The sequence below is a fragment of the Wyeomyia smithii genome, chromosome 1 (assembly GCF_029784165.1).
Source record: "Wyeomyia smithii strain HCP4-BCI-WySm-NY-G18 chromosome 1, ASM2978416v1, whole genome shotgun sequence".
Taxonomy (NCBI): Eukaryota; Metazoa; Arthropoda; class Insecta; order Diptera; family Culicidae; genus Wyeomyia; species Wyeomyia smithii.
The window spans coordinates 175224150-175251427 of NC_073694.1; the positions used below are offsets into that span (position 1 = coordinate 175224150).

The 27278-nt window shown below is 37.2% G+C and overlaps 1 protein-coding gene across 13 annotated transcripts in view; it reads right to left on the reverse strand.

Moving 5' to 3' along the window:
- LOC129721347 (filamin-A) overlaps positions 1–27278 on the reverse strand; it is a 211782-nt gene that overhangs the window by 142026 nt on the left and 42478 nt on the right. For all 13 annotated transcript variants that reach the window (XM_055673815.1, XM_055673851.1, XM_055673840.1 and 10 more), the window contains one exon: positions 14930–15299. In XM_055673815.1, the coding sequence (XP_055529790.1) occupies positions 14930–15299 (370 nt within the window). The remainder of the gene's footprint in view (positions 1–14929; positions 15300–27278) is intronic.

Below are 27278 nucleotides of genomic sequence, written 5' to 3' on the forward strand. Positions count from 1 at the left end.
ACAGGATCATATACCTTGCAATTGAAAACATGCTATTTGGCCTATATAAGAGCCTGTTTCAGCCGGAGCCGCTCATAATAGTTCTAGACAGCGACAACAGCAGTCGTCCTTCCTTAGCAGCAGCACTAGCCCTGTGGTTGGTCACCACGTCTCAGGAGCAGCGCGGTTTTTCTCAGCGTGTGTCGCCAGAAAGCTAATATTCCCCCCGTGTTGGGGCAGCATGATGATTGCCATCAGGGAATCCAATTTTGGAAATCAAAAGGCCTTTTTCAAGGCAAATAAACAAGTCATTGAAAGTTAATAATTTTTGTCAACGCAAGCAAGCATTCTGTGTTGCATCCTACCAATTTAAATCTGTCGCACCCGTCGAATTTACTGAATGTAAAATAGCTTCCACAGTGCATTTTGTCCGTGTATCTTAATTCCCCCAATGTTAGGGCAGCTCAAAAGTTGTAATCAGTAACCGATTTTGTACCGCAACATGCTTTTTTCAAGGCAAATAAACAAATAATTGAAGGTTAATAATTCTCTGGCATCAACACTAGCAGACATTCTGTGCGGGATGCAATCAAATTCTGTTGTAGTTGTCTAATTTTTACTTTTACTTTATTTAGTAAACCCCCCACTGTAGGGGCAGCGCAAACACTGCGATCAGTATAACCAACTTTGAATAACAAACTGCCCTGTTAGACCGCATTCACAAAGACAGTTAGTTCGACTATGCAGAGCTAATATGAAGTCGATTCAATCAATCAGCATGAACAGAGTTTCGTCGTCTCCCGTCAAAAATCAAAAGCGAATTGTGAAATAATTCGTCTAACGAACATAAGGAAATGGTAAACCTGAACTGAAAGGCGTGGCCTATTACGTAGCACCCTTCGGCTATAAAAGAGTGTTTCTGGGAAAACTAGCTACATTCATTAGTCGGAAGGTGAAATCCAATCCAATTTCAAAATGCCTTTTTCAAGGCAAATAAACAAGTCATTGAAAGTTAATAATTTTTGTCAACGCTAGCAAGCATTCTGTGTTGCATCCTAGCAATTTAAATTTGCCGCACACGTCTAATTTACTGAATGTGAAATAGTTTCCACAGTGCATGTTGTCCGTGTATCTTAATTCCCCCAATGTTAGGGCAGCTCAAAGGTTGTAATTAGCAACCGATTTTGAACCGCAAAATGCTTTTAAAGTAGAATACTTCTCTCAGGAAGTTCGGCTACATAGGGATGTGAAATGAAAATCTAAAACTGAAAAAAGTGAGAAATATGTCCAATTTCAAATGCTAATAAATCAGTTAGTATCCGATGAATTTCCTTCGTTCTTGCAGCAATAGATTAGAAAATCTTCTAAGATTTCTACCAGATGCATGAAATTGTAATTTTATTATTCGAACTATTGTACTATTGAAAATCCTTAAGCCTTGTCAAAACAAAAAATTCGACTTCTGATTGGTCGTTATACGATTGCTTTCCCAAGCACGGTCGGCAGAGTTATGGACCTAGTAAATTGGGAATGCATCATTTGGCCTATATTAGAGCTTTATCAGACAATAAACAAACATTTCATCGGATATTAAATTGAACAACAGAAATTTGAAGAACAAAAATGAATACGTCACGAAGTAGTCCGGATATTTTCTCGTTTTGCGCTATAATCCAAAGTTAATTATCTTCATCTACATGCATACTCTGACTATTATTACGTGTTACGTGCGTCGCTTAGTGTTTGGCTACGGTTATGCAGAACGCAAATAACGGCGCGATGCAATTCGGCAAGACGAAATGTGTTGAAATGTATAGCTCTACTTCGCCTTAAAAAGAGCTGTACATTTCACCACGGTAAGGCGAATCGCATCGCGCCGTCATTCGCGTTATGCATAACCGTAGCCTTTGTTTCGTTCCCGTTTAATGACTTCGTATTAAATGTGCATATTACATTTCGGCAGCACTTCATCTTCTCATTTGCACAAAATTTAAAAATATTCAATGAACTTCATTCAAAATATCAAACAAAAAGAAATTACAATACTGCCAATGAACGGTCAACGTTTATTTACTAGAAAAATGACTGACACGCAAGCAGCCGAGTTATCTTTCTTGTAAAAGTATTCTACTTCAACCTTGCGGTCGTGGCTTTGCATACAACCTTCCTGTGATTTTTAAAATATGAGAAAAACATCAATTTTCACATGTTTATTTATGTCCTTGCCAAATAGTGGTGTGAAACAATGGAAATATTTCTTCTTGTTCGCTTTTAACTGTTTGCGACTTTAGCAGGTACCTTTATAGAGACCTCTTGCACAATTGTCGTCCTTTTTATCTCCAAGTCGTTGACAATCTTCGCCAGCTCGTGCTTTCCTGAATCCTTCTGCCTTTACTCTCTGCCAACTTGCTTTTGAGCTTGCAATTCTTCTGTATTAGAGTGTCAATGAATTTAACCATCGAACTTCGTTTTGCGTTAGGGCTTGGAAGTTTTGTCTTCTCGAAAAAAGTCCTCATGCATAATTTAATCTCAGACTTCGTGAAAAAGAGTAACCAATGAAAAATTGCACATGAAATTGCCATAATAATAGTTTTTTTATGGCAAACGTCTTAGAAATGCACGAAACGACGAGGTCTGTTATCTCGAACCAATTTTTCTCGAGAAACATCGATTCTGGAACTAACAAAATTTTCGAGCTGGGCCCAATGACATGTATGAGAGATTTTCTCAGACCCGTAGAATAAATTCAACCGACACTCTGAGTAAACAATTTGAAAAAAAATATTATTTAAAAAAATCAGAGTAAAACGCGGCTTTTTCTGGAAATCCGAATGACCACAGTAATTCCGAAATCCGCGTTAAAAAAACAAAATCATGACAGTTTTTCATGAATACGATAACTATGAGCTCCTGTTTTTAAACAGTGTATAGCACATCCTAGCAAAATCGTCTTGAAATTTCGTTCTTGTGCTGCCGGAAAGATTGGAAAATAATTTTTGCTTGATATTACAAGTTTTTAAGTGTTTATTTTATTCCCTGTTCAAGCTTGATTTTATTCAACGCTGATTTTGCTACGAAGCGGCTGCTGACTTTGACTGAAACCAACAAACAGCTTTTCCATAAATGGCAGAATCATGCCAATGAGACCCCTGTAAAAGTAACTCTTAAACAATCTTAATGAAACTTTCTGAATAGCACCAGGAGAAGTTGCTTGATGTTTTCACAGAATGTTTGATGATTTTTTCAAATCTACATAAGAAAATTGTTCCCGTCATGGTACATTTTCGGACTGTTCCGACCATGATACATTACCTTAGTTTTAAAAGTGTTTTGCCTGACTCGAAGATGGCGTTTGAAGCTAGAGAAAAAAGTGTCATTCTTAGAGAGCTTTGGTTTGAATTTCGAAAACGCTTCGATATTTAGTACCCAAGTACATTGTTGTGAATAAGCAAATGAAACTCTTAACACAGAGAACAGTTTCATTAATATTTTTTAAGATTTGTTCACACAGCAGTGTAAGCGTGACGAGCGATGTTGTACAGGGTTATGCGCATGATTAAATTTATTTGATTAAAAATAGCTTATTTATTCATACAGGTTAGAGAAGAGTTAGGACTATTTTACTGAAATATTTCATACACACAGTAAAAGCACCTTAGTAGGTATAAAGCAGAAATAAATTTTATTCTCCAGTGAACAAAATTAGCTTTGTGAGTTTTCAAAAGTGGTAGTGATATGCTATTTCGTTTCACACACTTCGAGATGTTAGCCCTTAGAACATGGTGCGATGTAAACTGTCTGCAAAAAAACACCGCAGTGCGCAAACGACAAAAATAAATGTTGTCTACATTCTGTAATAATGCACCGCATGTTTTGTTTATTTCATCAAGCAAAGTACTCATTGTTTACGCAATAAATATATCACCAGAAAAACAGCAGAGAAGGACACTGCCGCTGAAGTTCGACACACGACACCGTATGCACAGTATGAACACTGCTTTTTATGTGTTTCGATGAATTAGTTGTCGAATTTTATGTAAAATTGATCCGGTGATGCAGCTAATGCTTCACCATTATTAAAAGTTTTCATTGTTAAACAATAGTGGAAAAAAAATATCTCGAATAATACTCATATATTTTACAGAACGCCGGAATTATCTTGGGGGCCATCCACATACTACGTGGACAGATTTTCAACGATTTTGACCCCCCCCCTCCCTCCTCCCCGTGGACAACTGCCCATATAAATTCTAAAAAAATTGTATGGACCGTGGACATTACCCAGACCTCCCCCCCCCCAAAGCTGTCCACGTGGTATGTGGATGGCCCCTTACGGGGGTGCGAGTGCCAACAATTTTGGATTTTTTTGGGTTATCCTAACTTCACAACAAAATAGTTCAGAGAGAAATGAAAGTATGCGTAGGTAAGCTCTTTCTCTCTCTCCTCTTCATGCCAGTCTATTTTTTTTTGTTTACGCATACATAGTTACGCATACATACACATACATAGAGCAATTTTAGTAAAAAGTTCACGAAAAAACATTTCAAAGCGAACATCTGCCGGTTTCGACTGCGTATAATATCCTGCAAACCACAACAATAATTCATCTTGAAAGTACTGGAAGATCGGTCATAGTAATGGAATGTCAAAAGCAATGTTTGTAGAAAAGTTTGATTCCAGTTTTTAAAATCCCCATAAGCTTAGTTTACAGTTCCAAGCGAAGTGAAAAGTTTGACAAGTGAAAAAGCGTGAAGCGTTGTGAAAACCAGTTTGTAAAACACGCAGGTATTTCACCAGCCTGCAGTTTACATACAGTTTAAGTGATGCGAATTTCACGAGTTTACACTTCGAGCGAAGTGAAAATTGGCTGCAACTGACAAAATATAAATGCACTAAAAATCAAGTTTTCGCTTGCTGCAGCTTTTTTCACTTTTTGACTCTCCCAGTTGGTCTCGAGGTACGATGACTGGTAACAAGCCAGTCGTAGGTTCGAGTCTCGTTCTGTACACTTAACTAACAGTTGACTGCGAAGTCTGTATATATTAAACAGAAGGTCGAGTTCCGATACGGAATGTAGCACCAAGGCTTTGCTTTTTTCACTAGCGTTTGCATGCGTGAAAGAAGTGAACCCAACTAGCACGTACTTAGTAGATTCTTTAGACAGAATAACTATACGTACCGATAAACGCCAAACACAATGGATACGAATAGTACTCTCTGAGGAGGACACGGTTGGACATCCAACGGTTGTCATTTGATGGAGTTGCTGCTGAGTTCTTTTCGCAGATTGATAAATGGATTCGTGAGCCGGATGGAGACCTAAACTATCAGTGGAGACACATTCATGAGACGGTCATCAATCCAGCGCGAGAGGTGTCATCAATACAGCGCGAAGTGTCGAGATGTGATGGAGGTAAACAACAACACACTTGCAGCAATTCGTGTGACGCGCTAGATGAAGTGTCGTTCACAAATTACGTAGCGCTTGAAAAGGGAAGGGGGTTGAAGTTGCGTTACTTATTGTTTCAGATGGGAAAAGAGGGGTGGGATAGTCGAAACAGTTAGGTAACTGTTTTTTTTTATTGAAAAATTTTTGATGTTCACCGTAACGTAAATTTAGGAGGTAGTCATATTGAACGTTCATTATCGTTTCATGGTTAAGGGATAATTACTGCGCTTAAAGGCGAATTAGGTCGGAAAGAGACGGACGGACGCAAGAAACGCGAGCACTTCGAACAATCTCTTGCTCAAGCGAAGGCAGGTTTCTCAAGGCACGGAACCAGAAGGTTCTGTATGAGGAACAACGGTATTAAAAACCAAAATGTGCTGGTATCTGCCGTGTACACCGGCAATGGAAGGAATGATAATTGATGAGACGATAGTGGCCATTTGTGAAAAAGAACATTTTGAGGTTTTTCAACAACCGGATCTACGAGAAGGGCCAAGGATTCAACTGTAGCAATGCACTCCCCAATAAGTGCGGTGTTCATGTAGGGCGACTCACCACCAAATAAACGTCAGATCCTCCAAGTTCAGACAGACAAGTTCAGAGAAGTAAACTTGCAGACTTACCATATGTTTATAGACTTCGAGCCTGCGTACGATTCAGTCAAACTAAACATTGTTACTCAACAAAAGTAATTAAGCTGATTGGTGTCATTTTTGACGGTTCTACAACATGGAATTTTTGACTTTTTGTAGGAAAATAAGTCTATCTTACGATATAACTGATAACGCAGTTCATTTCGGAGATTTGAAATGATGGTGCGATAATGGCTGAAGGAACGACAAAATATAAGTCCTTCTTATAATAAAACTGACCAGAGGTATAGCAACAAGTTTTCTTCATGGAGTTGCGATTGTGACGCGGTTTTGGCAGGAGGAACGAGGTTTCGTTAAGACCTGCTTCCTCGTGACATAATGAGCCCTCGTAGAATAAACCTGGCCATAGATAAATGTTTGATGAGATCTCTCCTGGAAATTGCAATTCGGCGATGATGGTAGGATTGAAAGAAGCTTGATATAGCAGAGCAGTAAGCTTGAAACAGAAAGGCACAGACTAACAGACATAATACTATGAACAAGTTTTCAATAAAATCATTGTTCGAATGATATTAGTACTTTACGTGAGTGACACTAGCACCATCTGCTGCCGTGCCTCGCTGCGTCTTGTATTTAGACATAAGCCCCAGCGTACGGAATGTGTCAAATTATAAAATATGTGTGAGATTGTATGGAAGCGCCACAGTCGGTGTTGTCGCGTGATGACTCTTGTTGATGGGAAATTTGAAAAAATCATGTGTTTGTTGCGATAGAGCTAGGTTTCAGGGTTACATCTGTTAGTCTGTGGGAAGGCTAAAAATTTCCATACAAGCACAGGTAAGCACTTCAATACTGCCAATAACATGAAGTGCGGAGTATAGATAGCACCAGGGCAATCCCACAATAGATTAAATGTATCTGGTCTCAGTGATGATTACATACAGAGAAAAAAGATAAATGTATGTACCTTGGTTCTTTCGTAGCCGACTTAAGTAGCCGTAAAGTAAGAAGAACTGGACCTTCTATGGATTACCAAGGTGACTACGAGGTGAAGACCAGCCAAGAATCGGTTCACCCTTTAGCGACCAAAGATCCTACATTTTTTTGAGCAAGCAATATCTGCACAGTACCAAAAAATGGAATTTACAACTAATACAAATGAAGGCAACTAACGGTTTCTAGCACAAAAAGTGAAAACACATATTTCCAATGCTCCATTTCTGTGCATTCAAACAGATGTGATTTTTTTTACTGTGTGTATTATAATTTTTCCCTTGCAAAAAAGAGCACAGTTTTAAGATACTTTACTTAAAGTTTTGATCCCCTAATATTTGGTCACAGTTTTATATTTACTGTGGCGCCTTTAGTGGCGACAACGAGAAACCAATGACAGCGCAGTGAATAAAAAACAAGATTTGTTTACATAGTGGTGGAAGTTTCTTCAAATTCGAGTCAGTGGATCAGAAACTTTCGACGATGAAACGTAAAAAAAATGGAAAAATTTTGCTCACTCACGTCGAAAATCTGACGTGGTCAGGTGCAAAAGTTGCGAAGTGTCTCAAATTCTCCAAATCAACCGTAAACAACGTGCTGAAACGATTCAATGAGACTCTAACGCTGGATCGCGCTGATCACAGCAACCATAGAAGTGAATCGATTGACAAGCAGCTACTATTGAAAGTATGCAGAAATGTTCGTACCCTCCGCGATTTGGCTGAGAAGTTCTCAGCCCCGTACAACACTGTTCGACGTGCCTGTCGGCGCGAAAGCCTGCAGTCGTTCAACGCCAGCAAGCACCCCAAAACGCCGCGCTGGGATGCTGTATGAGAGTCTTGAACAAATTCAACGGCTGCATTTTAATGGACGCTGAGATATACCTATGTAAAAATGGACTCTATATGTCCAAGCGCGGGTAATGTCGCCAAGCGGTTTAAATTCGTGTTTGTCAACGAGTTTGCTCGGAAATTGGTGGTATGGCAGGAGATCTGCAGGAACAATGCCTTCAGAAGCGGATTTCGCCGTTCATCCAATCACATGATGGTCCGGTGAAGTTCTGGCCTGACTTGGCCAGTTGCCACTACAGCCGGGAAATCATGGATTGGTACAAGGAGAATGGCATTGATATCATCGAAATAACTAAAACCAACCAAATTGCCCAAATTTTCGTCCAATTTCAAAATATTGGGCGATAATCAAGAGCAAGTTGAAGAAAAGTGGCAGAATGATAAAAAAACAGCTGATTTATTGGGTGGTGGAAAAAAATATTGGATGGAGTTGACAGTTCCACTGTGCAGAAGATGCAGAAAAGTGCGTGAATTCAGACGAAACTCAGATGAATAATTTTCCTTTAAAGATCAATAAAATTGCTGCAAAATGATATCTCAAGATTGTTTCTACGTGGTTTTTTGACAAAGATATGTCCCATTTTGTGCGACTAAATAATAAATGGATCAAGTTTTACTTTTTGTGTAACTTTATATTTTGTGTGTTGAAGGACATCACCTCCGAACGCTAATATTTTTGGCGATTAGCGGGGCTAAATTTTCCGTTATGTGATTCAACTTCATATAAAAGTAAGGTTCGTTTCCTTTCAATATCTAAACCTGAATTTGGCTCTACACTGCGGGAAACTAATGTGACGGCAGCACTAAATTGGAGTTCGCAAGTCGGAGTTCCGACTTCCGAACATTTTTCCGACTTTCTAAACACATAGGGGAACTGCTCCATTATTCATCTCAACAGCCAGCTGCACCAATATTCATCTTATTTCTCTCATTTGTCCAATTCATCGTCAAATTTCTACAAATGTTTGAAAGTAAATCTATTTGCTTCTCGATTTTGTCAAGTGGTTGAAAGTTGTACGTTGAAAATATGGTAAAATTTGACGATAAATTGATCCAACAGGCGTGATGAGATGAATATAGGTACTGATATGAATATAGGAGCGGTTACCCTAGAATAACTTCGTGTTCACATAACATGGACTGCTGGATTGATCTCTTTGTTTTTGTTTTTGTAAACACAGCTGGCAGCGCAGTGGCGGCTGAGGTGGTTGTAGTGTTGGAAGAGTACCAAAAATAAACATCGGAAGTGAGCCTGACTGCCAGTTTATCAGCGACGTTTTGATAATTTTTATTAGAATACACAATATTTCTTCGCTAGAAACGGTGCAATATTGGTTAGTAGGGAAAAATGGAACCGTACGATCTGTTAAGACGACTGGATGGTGAAAACAAATTCACACATCACGTACAGATTCAAAAGTTTGGTGATAAAACTGTGCGCACTTCAAATCAAAAACCGCCTCGAGAGGATGTTTCCAGTGAATGTTACAGGATGTCTCGCAGCAATGGGATAAAACTTGGGTCCCTATTAGAGATGGTCGGGTACGGGTATTTTTACCCGAAACCCGTACCCGACGGGTTCGGGTCGGGTTTCGGGTAACGCCAAAAAATATTTTACGGGTTCGGGTCGGGTACGGGTAATTCAAAAACCAAGGTTTCGGTTTCGGGTCGGGTACGGGTTTGAAAAATTCTCAATTGGTCGGGTACGGGTCGGGTACGGGTAATTTAATTTTCGTGCATTATGAGAATTGAATTTTTAACATTCTAAGCCTAGGTGTTTTCTTAATGTTGATAATCGGTAAGATCGGAGAAAAAATCGCCCATCCTCACTCAACGAGAGATCGCTCAATACCTATTCTGACAGTTGTCGGCAGTCTATGCACCAAAAGAATGACATCATGCTATCGCTTTCTAATGTTAGATTGAATAGTTCTTCCTGCAACGGTTTTGATTTAAATGGAATTTTTATCGGGCTTTTTTCATAACTGTCAGAAAAACGGGCGACTTAATGCCAAGTTAAAAAGAGTGTCGATAAATACGACAAAAATATGGTATTTACTCAATTTTGGGGTGCTGAACACGAATCTCCATTCCACTTTTTTTGGGGACGTCCATAAAGCACGTCACTTAATTTCTCATGGTTTTTTAGCACTTTACCCTCACTTTTTTTTTAAACAGAATTTTATGATCTTTAACCACAAGCAACGCCACAGGGCGTCCTCTTTACAAAAACAGATTACGTAGTTTTTGCACAACTCCTTAAATTAACCAAATTTCGCGAAAAAAAAATTGTTTTTATAAAAATTAAAACAATATTATATATTATAATAGGTAATAAAAACTACTGTAAATCAACTTTTTCTTTGACGCCAAAAAAAAAACAAGCTATCATTGAAGCTGCAGAGCGTTTCAAAGTAATGATATATATTTTTTAAATATCTCAAAAAACGTCGGTATGCCGAGCTTTGACAAGTTATAAAAAATCTAATTTTATGATATTGCACCCAAATTTTGGACTTAAGCACTTGAATGTTATAGCAATAATGGAAAAATACTATGAAACAGCTGGCATTTAAACATTTGTTTTGATGGCCAGCGATTTCCCACTGTGCATTGAGATGTTTAGTACGAAACAAATATATGAGTTTTGACAGCGATAGCATAGTCTTGGTTTGTACTGTGACCAAGGATGCCGCATGTGCAGAAATATCTGTATTTTACCGATTTTTTAAACTTATCGATGACACCGAATCTATACTCAGCAATTACAGGTTTTGACAAATGCAGTGAATTATCAAATTTTTCTCAAGTTATAAACTATATTAATTTTACCCTTTTAAAATTCGTTTGACCCTTTAATGTGTTTATAAAACTCGTCGTTTATTTTTAACTTTACCAGACATGCACTTTTCATAGTGGACCGCTTGCTTATAGTGGACCACCTGCCTGAAACTCTGGGTTCAATATCATTCGTTCACACGCACACTCGGTTCTAGCCTAACTCCGGTCATCATCTCGAGAAACCACATATGACAATCAGTGCATAAAATGTAGGATGCACCCAGGCATTTTAAAATAAAATATTAAAAAAAATCCAGGACGGGTCGGGTATCATTGGAATTTTTTGGACACAGTTTAGACATTTACTTTGAGATCATTTCAGTTTCAGAGTCTGCAGTTGAAATACAGAAATAGTTTAGAAAATGATGATGATGTTTTTTTATGTATCAGTTCGGATTTATGCAGAATTTTTCGTGAGTTTATCGTTTATACACAAAAAAGTACAATGTATCAGTATTCTTTTCTTGCTTGCTTGTACAAAGAAATAAAAATTTAAATCAATGATTTCATACTTTACTGTGTACAGCAAAATAATTAAATTCCTGGATTAATCACTGGTTAGTTCCATGTAAGAAACTAACTTACTACCGACATAAAGAACGTACCCCGCCTCTAACAGCAGGGAGTTGCTATTTTTCATCTTTGCTAACACGTAGAACACGTGTAAGAACAAGACAACTCGATTCCACCTGAGTGGAAGCGGGGATGCACGAACATAATACACCCAAGGTTGTTACGGTCTACCGTCATGCAGTGCAGTAATCACGCAACGATCGGAACAATCGAAAAATGTGCCCATCAGTGTGCCGTGTGCGTGATAACTGCCCTAGCCAAATATTCTGCGGTAAAGTGGACTTTGGTTCTCCATCGCTTATGAGGAAAACGTAGCTGGAACAGAAAAGAACAGCGAAATTGGAAAGAACGAAAATGAAAGCGATGGTAGAGGTTCAGTAATGAGCCAATGCATGTGACTAAACTTTTAAACCGTATTTCAATAGCACATGGTTTATGGTTTAATGCAAGGCTACCATGAAAAGAGGTTGAATAGCAATGAGGGATCTCATGCATATTCGTCTATGGAGTTGGCAACGACCTCGCAGATTTTTGTGAAACTTTCTATATTACAAAACGTATACATGTCGTATAAACATATTCTTTAATGAACTAGAGCTACGATTCGTTATTTTTTTCAAAGCCTTTCCCTTGCAGTCTCAATCTCGAAATCGCGCAAAAGTCAATATTCAAAAAAAAAAAATCCACCTTAACTGAAGTGTTACTGAAAACAAAGGCTGAGTGAGGTAAAATGGAATCCCTCCAGTGCAACTCAAACAAGAAACTCGTTATTCTCCAGAATAGCCAAGAATTAGTGCTTCAGGTGTCGTCAATTGGAACGGTATTAAACTGGCAATTTGAAGCATAGAAAACAAATTTACTTTTCACGCCTTGTGGATATGTAATCTATTGAAGTCATTTGATGATTATTGAAATGGCAAGATTCTTCCGAATTGAGTCGAAAAGAAGACACACCTCTACATTGTATTATGTCAATATGATTATTAATCTAATAGAAAAAATCAAACTTTTCCTTTATATTTCTTAGAAAAAAAAAATCACAGGAAGGTTGTATGCAAAGCCACGACCGCAAGGTTGAAGTAGAATACTTTTACAAGAAAGATAACTCGGCTGCTTGCGTGTCAGTCATTTTTCTAGTAAATAAACGTTGACCGTTCATTGGCAGTATTGTAATTTCTTTTTGTTTGATATTTTGAATGAAGTTCATTGAATATTTTTAAATTTTGTGCAAATGAGAAGATGAAGTGCTGCCGAAATGTAATATGCACATTTAATACGAAGTCATTAAACGGGAACGAAACAAAGGCTACGGTTATGCATAACGCGAATGACGGCGCGATGCGATTCGCCTTACCGTGGTGAAATGTACAGCTCTTTTTAAGGCGAAGTAGAGCTATACATTTCAACACATTTCGTCTTGCCGAATTGCATCGCGCCGTTATTTGCGTTCTGCATAACCGTAGCCAAACACTAAGCGACGCACGTAACACGTAATAATAGTCAGAGTATGCATGTAGATGAAGATAATTAACTTTGGATTATAGCGCAAAACGAGAAAATATCCGGACTACTTCGTGACGTATTCATTTTTGTTCTTCAAATTTCTGTTGTTCAATTTAATATCCGATGAAATGTTTGTTTATTGTCTGATAAAGCTCTAATATAGGCCAAATGATGCATTCCCAATTTACTAGGTCCATAACTCTGCCGACCGTGCTTGGGAAAGCAATCGTATAACGACCAATCAGAAGTCGAATTTTTTGTTTTGACAAGGCTTAAGGATTTTCAATAGTACAATAGTTCGAATAATAAAATTACAATTTCATGCATCTGGTAGAAATCTTAGAAGATTTTCTAATCTATTGCTGCAAGAACGAAGGAAATTCATCGGATACTAACTGATTTATTAGCATTTGAAATTGGACATATTTCTCACTTTTTTCAGTTTTAGATTTTCATTTCACATCCCTATGTAGCCGAACTTCCTGAGAGAAGTATTCTACTTTAAAAGCATTTTGCGGTTCAAAATCGGTTGCTAATTACAACCTTTGAGCTGCCCTAACATTGGGGGAATTAAGATACACGGACAACATGCACTGTGGAAACTATTTCACATTCAGTAAATTAGACGTGTGCGGCAAATTTAAATTGCTAGGATGCAACACAGAATGCTTGCTAGCGTTGACAAAAATTATTAACTTTCAATGACTTGTTTATTTGCCTTGAAAAAGGCATTTTGAAATTGGATTGGATTTCACCTTCCGACTAATGAATGTAGCTAGTTTTCCCAGAAACACTCTTTTATAGCCGAAGGGTGCTACGTAATAGGCCACGCCTTTCAGTTCAGGTTTACCATTTCCTTATGTTCGTTAGACGAATTATTTCACAATTCGCTTTTGATTTTTGACGGGAGACGACGAAACTCTGTTCATGCTGATTGATTGAATCGACTTCATATTAGCTCTGCATAGTCGAACTAACTGTCTTTGTGAATGCGGTCTAACAGGGCAGTTTGTTATTCAAAGTTGGTTATACTGATCGCAGTGTTTGCGCTGCCCCTACAGTGGGGGGTTTACTAAATAAAGTAAAAGTAAAAATTAGACAACTACAACAGAATTTGATTGCATCCCGCACAGAATGTCTGCTAGTGTTGATGCCAGAGAATTATTAACCTTCAATTATTTGTTTATTTGCCTTGAAAAAAGCATGTTGCGGTACAAAATCGGTTACTGATTACAACTTTTGAGCTGCCCTAACATTGGGGGAATTAAGATACACGGACAAAATGCACTGTGGAAGCTATTTTACATTCAGTAAATTCGACGGGTGCGACAGATTTAAATTGGTAGGATGCAACACAGAATGCTTGCTTGCGTTGACAAAAATTATTAACTTTCAATGACTTGTTTATTTGCCTTGAAAAAGGCCTTTTGATTTCCAAAATTGGATTCCCTGATGGCAATCATCATGCTGCCCCAACACGGGGGGAATATTAGCTTTCTGGCGACACACGCTGAGAAAAACCGCGCTGCTCCTGAGACGTGGTGACCAACCACAGGGCTAGTGCTGCTGCTAAGGAAGGACGACTGCTGTTGTCGCTGTCTAGAACTATTATGAGCGGCTCCGGCTGAAACAGGCTCTTATATAGGCCAAATAGCATGTTTTCAATTGCAAGGTATATGATCCTGTCGACCGTGCTTGGGAAGCAAGCATATAACTACCAATCAGAGGTCGAATTTTTCGTTTTGACAAGCCTTGACTATTTTCAATAGTACAATAGTGTGAATAATAAAATTACAATTATCTTATTTTGGGAAGAATCTTAGAAAATTTTCCAATCTATTGCTGCAAGAACGAAGGAAATCCATCGAATACTAACCGATTTATTAGCATTTGAAATTGGACATATTTTTCACTTTTTTCGGTTTTAGATTTTCATTTCACATCCCTATGTAGTCGAACTTCCTGAGAGAAGTATTCTACTTCAAAACCATCAGTGCGATGACAAGCAGTGCGTGAGTAATTCCAACCTCACGGTCATACCCGTGTCCAGGTGACTGACTGACACAACTCTCGCGAATTAAGCATTAATCAGCATACCGCTAAACTGTTAGTCACCTTAAAAGAAGTTCCGGTCTGAAGCTACTCACCAATATTGACGATTTTAATTCCTTCGATTTGCAGGAATTGCAGCGCCACCGAAACGTTCTCCAACTTCTGGCTGCGGAACGTGGGCCGTTTGTTGTGTTTGCTCATACGTTTCTGCGAGAGCACCTCGATCAGGGCGATCAGCTTCAGCCCGTCGGCCAGGTCCGTCTCCAGGTTGGCGATATTTCGGTCGATGATCTTCAGGTGCTCGTTAGCCCAGCGGGTGAATGTGTTCTGCTGTATCCGCTTCCATTGGGCATCTTCGGCCAGCTCCCGTTCCGCTTCCATTTCTGCCTCCTCGTCTTCCGGATCGTCGTACTCGCGAGGTTGCTGCTGGGCAGTGAGCTCCTGGTAGTATTGGGGAGGGGTTCCCTGTGGGGTGCAGAGGAAAAGAGTCATTGGATGAGGTGAGTTGTAAATATGGACTTCCAAGCCACAGAGCTTTAATTATAGTGGAAATTTTGAACAAACAAAGGAACAGTTACAGTGAAGGTAGTAAATATTACAAGAAGGCCACGTTCGAGATTATGGTGATAGAATAGAATTTTAGACACGCGTAAATATTACATTTCTTCAAAGTAATGACCAAACGAAAACACACAAAATCACATGCTCATGTATCAAACGTTTAGTTATCGAAAAGACATATTCCTAAGATTTATATTCACAATGCGAAATCTCTTCAAGGTTATTCTCTCGATCACATGTAATTAGATACTTTTGAATATTTACAAAGTTGTCAACCAATTATTTTTTGCCTATAACAACTGCAGCTTAGTGTTTATCAGCGTTCCAAATGCGGATAATTAAGTGCGATCCAATACATAACAACTCATCAGTTTCACTTTCAATTTTACAACCTACCGACAAACAATATTTTGCTTTACCGCCAGTTTCAAGAGTTTACTAGCCAGGATATTGATTTGACACATATTATCGTTTAAAATAGGTACTGGTTTGCATAACTGTTATTCTACTTAGCGGTTTTCTCAAAACCGATGAGTACATATTATAATTGTACCAACAACTGCACTGGCAGATTGAGTTAAAATCATAGCACCGAAATAAATGTCGAACAATTTTCTAGGGTGGCATAAAAAAGCAGATCTTTGGAGAAAAAGCAATTTAAAAAACTTTTTTGTACTTAGTGTGAATGTTTGAAAAAACGACCTTTTTTTATTCCCTTCTGATGATATAAAGTTAAAAAAGACTCCAGTTTTTTTTTATCAAAAAACTGTAATTGATAAACATTTTTGAGATGCATTTTTCTAAGGAAATGATGCAGTACACAAATAGGTTGAGACTAATCGTTTTTCATGTTCATGGTATCTGAACTGATTTTTTTTGTAATTGTTTCCATAGGAAGGGCGAAAAAGCATTCTCGGAGAACACATGGTGAGAGTAAATTTTTAGAATATTCTAGCAATCGAAATCACCACAAATTACAACACATTGTTTTTTTTTCTGTTAATGAAAGCTATACAGCTTACAGCATACAGATTGATGTGTTCAATAATTGCTGTATATAAATCCTCGGATTCATCTTTAGCCACTCGAATGACCTCCTGGTACGACACTGGTCTAACAAAGCCAGTCGCCATATTTCCGAACCCCGACTGGGAGAGACTGTAAGCAGTATTGTAGTACAACCATTTGTTCTGTACAGTAACAGATGGCTGCGAGGTATGTATCTTACAAACTGGGAAAGCACTTAGGTCTTGGTCTGGTTACGTCTCTAAAATATTTAATATATCATATTTTTATACTTGACAGTTTAGATCTTTCACACATTCCTCTTTTTACAGCTACGCGTCGATAAAACCTGTAAATCGAATTAATTCACGAACGGAAAAGTTACTTTTATTTTCCCTATCACGGTTTGCAATATGCCTCTAGTCCCATTTTTATGATTTTTAAAGCTATCTCTAGAGGCAAACATGATGATTTTTGGGACCACTTCAACTTAATAAGGGACACTCTGATAGTAAAAAGAAATACAAATCGCGAACTTTCCCGAAAAAATTATGTATGTTTCATAACATTTTTTATTAAAAAATACATTTTGCGATTTGAAACATTTCACATGGTGTGTGAAACAATTCGAGCTTTCCAGAAAGCATAATTTTTTTTTCACAATTATGTACAAATTTGGGTCTCATTTCTAATAAAAACACTTATGATATTCTAATAAAGTTATGATTTTCTGAAATTAGATCTAGGATGTAATGACTTTTTATCCCACTCTAGCTCCTGGAGGAATGGAAAATTATTATTGAATTACAAATTTATAATGATTTAACAACATCTAAACCATGACCGATAGGTAACATAAAGCTCCGTTCGGCATCTAGTTGGCGCTGATGTAAGTATGACATACCTTTTGATTTCAATTTTTCAAAACACAACTCACGTAGTGAATTCTCACATACAGAAAGCTTTCCTTCATGTTTTGTCATTAACTTATTTCGCATGGAAATTCACTATTGTTTCATGATTTAAGACTGTAGATGTCACACAAAACTAAAATTATTCAACGTACCTTTTTCATCCTAATAATAAACAGGCGCGATTCGTCCATAGGTGCAACCTGTGCATTGCACACGACGATCCCAGGCAAAAAATATATATCAAACACAAATTTATATGAATATTTTATTGGTTTTCAGTATCACTTTCATATAGGGTAGTTTGAGATCATTTGGACCACTGCAGGGCCCTGGAGTGAAATGGACAGGTGCTTTATCTTGGAAAGTATTACTTTTCTTGGGTTCCAAGTACTACTCTATCCTCTCCTTGAACTACTAAACCCTACCTCACATGAAAATTTCATGGTGTGCTGTGATAGGTGCACCGTAGTACCAATGTAAACGAAAGAAACATCAAAAGTTGATATTGCTGTAAGTTTTACGCTCGTATATTTAAGGTTTTTCGGGAACTTCTTCAATGTTTTCAGTCTAATCAGTTTTGCAGCCGTGTATGTCTAGTGAAAGGCTTCATTTTGATAAAAGATTGCTATAAGTTTGATTGAAAATAGTGGCAGAAATTGCATTTTAAAAAAGCGTCCTGTTTGGAGTAAAATGGACAGTTTTTTCGGGGTGATATGGTCAGGTGAATTTTAAGTAAATTTGTTTGTTGGACTAATGCCGCGGGCATATGAAAACGGACGGACAAATGGCGGTGTACAAAGGATGAACTGTAAAAAGTGTTGCAGCCAGTTTTTTTTAATAGGGGGGGATGTTTCGTGATGAATTAATTATTTACTTATATTTATTCAGAATTTTTATTGTGTGTTCTGCCACAAACGGTGACACATCAACACTATTACATATATTTTAAGCTTTATTTCATTAAAAGATTGTAATTGCTTCCGCAGTTAAGTGAATATAACGTGTGAGGGAAAAAATCCGAACAACTTTTGAATTGCTCTACGATATTGAAGTGCTGCACAAATCGAAAAACCCTATTCCACAAAATGAAGATCCACTTTTATATAACTGGTAACACGACTAGTCGATTCTGTCAAGCGACGATTAGTTGGGAAAAAGGCGTGGTCGGAAGAAGATCGTCGTAAATTGATTTGCAATTTTTGTGAGCGAAATGAAGAAAAATCTAGAAGTGAAGTGTTCCACTATTCTAAAGATCTTGGATATAGATAAAAACAGTTACATACATTATTGACAAACTCTTCGAGAATGAAAATACCTTCAAATAAAAATCTGGTTCCGGACGAAAATGCGCTTTGCAAGAGTGCAAAGTTCGAGCGAAATTAAGGTCGGTCGGCGTAATCATATCGTGAGCTGGGCAATAAATATTCGATTGATTCAAAAACGGTGAACAAGTATCTGCACGAAATAAGTTTAAAACTTTAAATATAAGTACCATCAACATTACAGAGTAGTGTTTTGGCCAGACCTTGCATTGTCAAACTATGCTAATGCAACTTTAGCGAATTTGCGGCAAGGCAATATCGGGTTTATTCCGAAAGGAAACAATCCTCGAAATGTGCCAATAGCTGCAGTCTATTGAAACTTTCTGAGCAAATTTGAAGCGAATGGTCTACCATAAAGGTTACAGAGCAAAAAACGTCAGTTGTTTGATAGAAAAATCAAAATGGAGCTCAAAACAATTGAAACATCCGGAATTCAGGAAGCTATAAAGCAAGTACCCCAGAGGATCAGGAAATCAGCGCGATGTGGAGCTGAGTTTTTCCTGTGAGGTTTGTAAATGAGTTGCATTACTTGGATAAACAAACAAGTATAGAAAAATAAGTTGCGCAAGATTTTAATTTGGAATTGAAAGTTTGTTCGGATTTTTTTTCCTCATACGTTGATTGTAGGAAAATTTTAAACCTACTTGTCAACAAACAAAAGGAGTTCAAAATTAAACGTTAATCTATTCTTACACCTTACTGACTGATCTTACTGACTATAAAGTGAGCTAATCGTTGTAATTGAGGATTGCAACGATTTTTGTCGGAACTTATTGATAATTTGGTTTGACATATTTTCTTATGTTTCCACATTAGTAAGCCTGTGTAGTTCATTCGTGCTAAACCAGCGAGGACGCTTCAATATCATTTTCACAACATTTTTTTTCACAACATTTATTTGACACGGTTTTGAAGTATCTTCTTTCTGGTTGTACAACAACTTGTCCAGATGGGGACTGCATATAACATTGCTGGTCTAAATATTTGTTTGTAAATTAACAGTTTTTTCTTGTCTAGAATTTCTATTGATAAGAAGATACAAACATTTTATATATTTATTGCACATTGTTTGAATATTCTCAATGTGCTCCTTGAAAGTAAGATTTTTATCATAAATTAGCCTTAAATATTTAACTTGGTCAGACCAGTTTAAGATTGCGCCGTTCATCTTAACAACATGATTATTGGTGGGTTTGAGGAAAGAAACTCTTGGTTTATGGGGAAAAATAATTAATTGTGTTTTTGATGCATTAGGAGAAATCTTCCATTTCTGCAAATATGAAGAAAATATATCTTGACTTTTTTGCAGCCTACTGCATATGACACGAAGGCATTTTTCTTTTACGGAAATGCTTGTATCGTCACAAAACAGAGATTTCTCACATCCTGGTGGGAAATCAGAAAGATCAGAAGTGAAAATATCATATACGACTGGGCTCAAGATACTTCCTTGAGGTACACCAGCTCTAACAGGCAATCTATCAGATTTACTATTCAAATAGTTAACCTGAAGGGTACGGTCTGTCAAGTAATTTTGTATCATTTTTGTGATGTGAAGAGGAAAACGTTAATTGGACATTTTAGCTATCAAACCCTTATGCCAAACACTGTCGAAATTGTTACATAGAACAAGGCCTTACTTCTGGCGTTTTTAGTTTTCTGATCAATCCACCTAACAGTTAGATAAAAAAATTAGTTTTTCTAATTTTCAATATACCAGATTGCTTCTTTCAGCAAAGTTGTGGAAAATTTTAAAAGAAAAACAATTTCTGAATACTGCGATGTCCTATCTGTACGTTGGACACGACAAAATAGAGTTTTTTGTGAAACACCCCTCCTTAAAATCAGCTTTTTGTCTATAATTTTGTCTGTAATGGTCAAAACAATGCAAAATGTTCTAAGATTTTATTCATTCAATTAAGATTCTCTCAAGACTTAAAAAAATTTATTGTTTTGACAATTATAGAAAAAGTTATAGACAAAAAACTGATTTTAAAGAGGGGTGTTCTACAAAAAACTCTATTTTGTCATGTCCAACGTACAGATAGGACATCGCAGTATTCAGCAATTATTTATCTTTCAAAATTTTCCTCAACATTGCTGAAGGAAGCTATCTGGTATATTGAAAATTAGAAAAAATATTTTTGTTATCTAACTGTTAGGTGGATTGATCGAAAAACTAAAAACACCAAAAGTAATGCCTTGTTCTATGAAACAATGTTGCTGAAGACATTGAGTACATAAAATCAATTTTTTACAGTCACATCTTGAACGATCACGATTTTTCGAGTTTTGACCACTGTGCACTGTGGGATTTTCAAATAAAACTTTTTACCAATTGCTAATGTCAGGAAATATAACCCTTGGAATGTGTAGAAACTATTTTGGAAGTTATTTCATAAAATGGTGGTTGAAAAACGTGCTTTACAATAAGTATTTTGTCGTTTTTATATTACTTTTTTGTACTTCACGACCCTCAAAAGGGCATTACTCAAAAATGTACCGTATGGTGATTTTGAAATTTTGACCAGAGATTCTTGACGTCATAACGAATCAAATGGTGCACTTAGATTCTTTGGTGCATTTTTGACGTTGGACTAACGTCTATATCGAAGTTAGGCACCTGAATTTGAAAATCTAGTAATTCAACCGGGGAAAACCAGGGAAAAGTGGTCAGGTTTTGAGCGCTTATATATCAGTCATTTCTTTTCAGAATTTCGAGGTTTTGGCATCAACCGATCAGAAATTCTTTTACGGTTGAATTTATGTAACAAAAATAACCTATTGTTCGAGATACACTATTGAAAAATTGATAAATCACATCGATTGTCTAAAACATACCGAGCAACCAATCACCACCTCTCTTCACAAGCACAGTCGACACTAACGGATACAACCGATCTGACTTTGTAAACAGTCTCACAGCTTTCAACCAATAACGAGCTCGCTTTCGGTAGCTGCAACAGGTGTTTCAACACCGTTTTAAAATGCTTCTTTTATCATTACCACTGAACAGATTCTAAACACCAATGGCTTGATTGATAGGGGAAATATTGCGCAAGATTGTCATATAATAATTTAAATATGTTTTCGATACTAAACTAGTTAAAAGTTGTGTTAAAAGTCGTGCACATTCAACCAATCACAAGCTCGCTTCTTGTTTGCTCGCGGATGGATTTTTGCTTTGGGCTATATAATAGCCTGTGTCGTCTCATAGCTGTCATCAGTTAACAAGTGAAAGGCCACCAGGCCGGTCTTGTATAATCAGCAGCGGTGGCTGATTCCAGCGGCCAAACTGAGCTGCAGCAGAACCAGAGCGGTGGTATCAGGCAGCAGCGGCGGAGGTAGTGGGAAGCTGCATTTCTTCATTCAGTTCGGTGCTCCTTCGATCTGAGTTGGACCCCACCAGCGGTAATCCAATTCAGATATCGTTGGGTGAAAACGTTGGGTGTGTGTGCAGTGTGCACATATAGCGTATGTGCATCTGTATTGCTATGACATTTGCGATGATAGGGATGGCGCTGTTGCGTGTGTATGGCTAGCTATAGCGTGTGTAAGACACTAGCATGTGTAGCATATTATGGCTATTGCGTGTATATCTTCAGCGTGTGTACGGATAGTTATAGCTTGTGTGTGGATAGCTGCTGCGTGTGTAATGATTAGTTATAGCGTATGTATGGATAGTAATAGCACATGGTTGGATAGCTTATGCGTGTGTATAGATAGTTGTATCGGATGTATGGAAAGGAATAGCGTGTGTATGGATAGCTATAGCTACAGCGTGTGTATGAATAGTTTTAACGCGTGTTTAGATAGTTATAGCATGTGTGTGAATAACTATAGCGGGTGTTTATCGAAGATTATTATTGTCATTGAAAATATTAAAACGTCTTAACGAACACAGTTGTGAATTTGATTTTACAGCAGCGATTTTAACTACTTCAGCCAGTCTTTATTCATCGAGGAAAAAATACTACCTATGAATGATCAACACTTATTTACTAGAAATTTGATTTAGATCAAAACGGGTTCTTTTGAGTATCATAAGTTATTGGAAAAAAGAGTTGCAAGTTTTCTCAATGAGCATTCATTAAATTTTCGTTTTTGTTTCTCGGTGCGCGGTTTTGATTTTGTTTCTCGCACACAGAGAAAGAAACGAACTTGTCGCTTTCGTGAAAAATAACAAAACAATTAGAAATGCTCTAAATCACAACTGAAGAAGTTAAGATATTTTCCTGTCACTCGCCCAGACCTTGATAACAACTACCGAAAAACGTGTGATTGAGCTCTTGCTATATTGAGTTATTGAACCAAACGTTTTTTTTAAATACATGAAGTTATGTGCTGGGCTGGAACTAACCTAGCATGAGTTTTATCGATTAAATGTCGAACAATTTTCAAATTTAAAATTTTCGGTTGAATCGTTCTGGGCTCCAATTAAAGATAGTTTCGTAAAAAAAATTTAAAAATTTTACCAATTCGCTCAATTAAATGATTGTCTTGGTAGTGCAGCAAACAAAGGGTTGAATCGAATATGTATGAAATGACAGCGATTAAATAAAAGATATCCATTCTTTTAGTATATATTATTATTTATAACGTTTTAACGTCTCAGCATCCAGAAATGTACTGCTAGATAAAATTGCAGCAAATACTAGAGTTGCAATTGTTTCTATTATTTGTTTTAATGGAATATAAGAATACCGTAGACCAACGTCATGCGGTCGTGTCTTGAATACCACCCTCCTACTTTTTTATAATAACGGTCTGTGGGAGCACCGTGCATATTGGAATGGGCTTCGAAGGTTTCTTAAGAACCTACGAAAGCTTTTAGAAAGGTTTGGAAAATGGTTTTAGTTGTTCAACTTCTCTCATGAAATTTTCATTTCGCAAGAAAGTGAATCTATGTTTGATTTTCGTTTGTAAATCTTCAAAAATAACTTTCAAAGCAGGATCACGAGTTCTTTGATATTGACGTCTCCGTATGTTTTTCAAACGTATAAGAAGTTGAAGCTCTTTGTCAATGATTGGTGTATTAAATTTCACTCTAGCCTTAGGAACTGATAAGTTTCGGGCATTGAGTATTAAACTACACAAATCATCCAATGTTCCGTCAATGTCAGCACTGTTTTGTAAAATAATATCACAATTCAAGCTTTCTTCGATCGTGGTACGATATCGATCCCAATTGGCCTTGTGATAATTAAACACAGACCTAGTGGAATTTAAAATTGTTTCACGGGATATGGAAAAAGTTATAGGAAGATGATCAGAATCAAAATCAGCATGAGTTAACAATTCACTGCATGAATGACTTTGATTTGTTAATACCAAATCAATTGTGGATGGATTCCTAACAGAAGAAAAACATGTAGGAGCATTTGGAAATAAAACTGAATAAAATCCAGCCAAGCAATCGTTAAGCAATATTTTTCCGTTGGAATTGCTTCGTGCATTATTCCACGATCGATGTTTTGCATTAAAATCACCGATGCGAAAAAACTTAGATTTATTTCTCGTGAGTTTTTGTAAATCTCCCTTGAAATGATTTTTCTGCTCACCAGTGCATTGAAAAGGTAAATACACTGCGGCTATAAATAACATACCAATATCTGTTTCGATTTCAATTCCCAAACTTTCAATAACCTTCATTTCAAGATGGGGCATAACACTATTTTTTTTTTGACGGTGGATAACTACTGCAACTCCACCTTCGGCTACATCAATTCTATCGAACTATATATAACTCTGAACTATATAGTTGAGGTTTCTTTTTAGTTTAATGTTAGGCTTTAGAAGCGTTTCAGTCACAACTGCAATATGCACACCATGGATTGTTAAAAAATAAAAAAATTCATCAGCATTCCAATTTAGAAAACTTACAGCATTATTTAAATTTATTGCTGAATTTCAACTTCATAACAATATTAGTTGTAAATTCCATATCTATATACTTGAACAGCCTCGTACATCGAGTTACAGTTCAACAAAACGGACATTAGCTGCAGCATGGATTGTTGTAGGTAGTCAATCTTCTCGGGAGTCGGACTACCTAAATCAATACTGGCTGACTTTGCAGCACCATACACGAAAGGCTTGTTGCTGTTTGAATTCGAAATTTCACCTGAAAGGACACTAGCATATGAAATGCCTGGTGGTGCCTGCACAGGATTATTTGTTTTCAATTTGTGTTTACCCCTACAATTTACACATTTGAAATTATCAGTGGTCTCTTTCACAGGACAGATGCCCTTTGTGTGAGATGAGTCACCACAAATCATGCATTTTGTTGTCATATGGCAGTTGCGAGTTCCATGGCCATAGGCTTGACAATTCCGGCATTGCGTGAGATTATGGATGCCTCCATGTCTCTTGAAATTTTTCCGCTTTATTCGCACATTGAATAAAACACGTGCTTTTTCTAAAAAATTTAAATTACTCACTTTGGTACGATCAAAATGTACCAAGTAATTTTCCTGGTGTATTCCAGTATTATTAATATTTGCATTTGATTTACGTTTCATCAAAATTACTTGAATGGGGGGAAAAAAGTAATTCTGTCAAACAATCTATAATTACATCAATAGTTTGGTCATTTGAAAGACCTTACAAAACAGCCTTAAACGGTCTCTCGTTTTTGGCATCATAGGTATTAAACTTGTACATCTTACGTAGCTATTGTTGTTTTCCTGCAATCAACGGGCTGATGCTAGACATTGGGCGGCACAGACTGCACATTTTTTCCAAAGCTGCAAAAACCTGATCGAAACTACTTGGACTCAAAAAAATTGACCGCAGTGTCTTCAACAAAATTTCTTTATTAATTATTCTCCACTTTATAGAAGTTACAATTTTGTGATCAATCTATTTGAAAGTAAGAAACGAAGTTTACTTTTCTTATTTTTGCATATGAAAATTAACTATGTGCGCAAAGTTGTGGCACATATTAGAACAAACAACTTTGCCGAAAATATCATACTTTCATTTGCCTATTTACATGAAATTGTTTTTGTACCATTTATCAATGTTTTGCAAGCATATTTTTTCACGTTTGGTCCACTGTAGTGTTTTTTACTTGATTTGAACAATACTAAAAAATCACGTTGGAGAAAAATTGGAATCTTGGTCCGGTCCACAATGAGTTGAAGGAATGCACAGATGTCTATAAATTTAACACCAAATCACAGACAAATGCTTGCTTCTAGAGTAAATGATGTTTTGCTTCCACTTTGATATAGGAATGGGTTTTGTCTGTGGATGTTTACGGTTTTTTGTAGATATCAGTTAGAAAATTAGTGCAATATTTTATTAAAAATTCCTAATAACTAAAGTAATTAAATTTTATATTAATTAAATTGAATTAAACAGGCAGAAGAAAAACAAAGCCTTGGAGCTACATTCTGTTTCGGAACTTGACCTTCTGTTTAATATTAAACACAAACTTCGAAGCCAACTGTTAGATCTGATGTGATGTAAGGGCCATTGCGGAGCCAGCGATACGATCCTACTGACACTAACAGTCGCTCCCGAGCCGAGACTGGTTTGTTAGGCCAGCATCGTACCTCGTACCATCGAGACCAACTTGGAAGGTAAAGAAGCTGTTGAAAGTTGAATATGTTAAAACTTTGCCGAGCACATCGGATTTATATATGCAAAAATTTAAAAAAAAAACTAAAATGCATTTCTCACTTTCAGGTGGATTTATCACAAAATTCGTCATATTCTCCTTGGGACATTTCTTTATAACGACGGACCCTTGAGATGCCGATATAAAGGGATTCGAATGTAATTAATGAAAAAAATTACTGAAGACACTGCACTGTAGCTCTAAAATCAATTTTTTGGGTAGAAATAATTTCGATCCCGTTTTTGCAGCCTAGGAAACAGTGTATCTTGGATATTATTTTTCCAACTTTTCACCGAAATATGACACAAATCTGTTAATTTGTTTCATAAAAATCACAGGAGGGTTGTGTGAAAAGCCACGACCGCAAGGTTGAAGTAAAATACTTTTACAAGAGAGAAAACCCGGCTGCTTGCGTGTCAGTCATTTTTCCTAGTGAATAAATGTTGGCCTAATGCGCACGGCCAACAAAATAGAATGGTGTTTTTACATTGAAAATTATACACGGCTTCACTGGAGTAAGTGTTGGCAAATGCATCTACCGCTAATACCGTCGCTATCGTATGAAAGCGCGTCGTTTCATGTGGGGAATGATATCAACAACGAAAAATGACGCGCGTCTAAGCACACCCGAACTGTTTCGCCGTGCCGCTTCCATTTACTTCCTTATAACATCGGCCTCATGGAAATACCGGCTGCACCTACCGCTGAGGCTGTTACCATACCGCTACTGGTACCCAAAGCTATTAACTCTCCAAATTAAGTGTTTTATTTGTCCTCAAAAAAACAATTGTTCAATTCCATATCGGATATAATGCAATCGCATCTATGTAATATTACCGACAGTAATATTCTTCTGATTTCTATTCATATCGGATATAATGCAATCGCATCTATGTAATATTACCGACAGTAATATTCTTCTGAACAAAATGATCCAACTTTTCCATTAGAGGAAGTGCCGGCTGATGTACGGCAAAAATCTCGCCCGATCGCTCGCGTTGGCGTTGCTGCAACC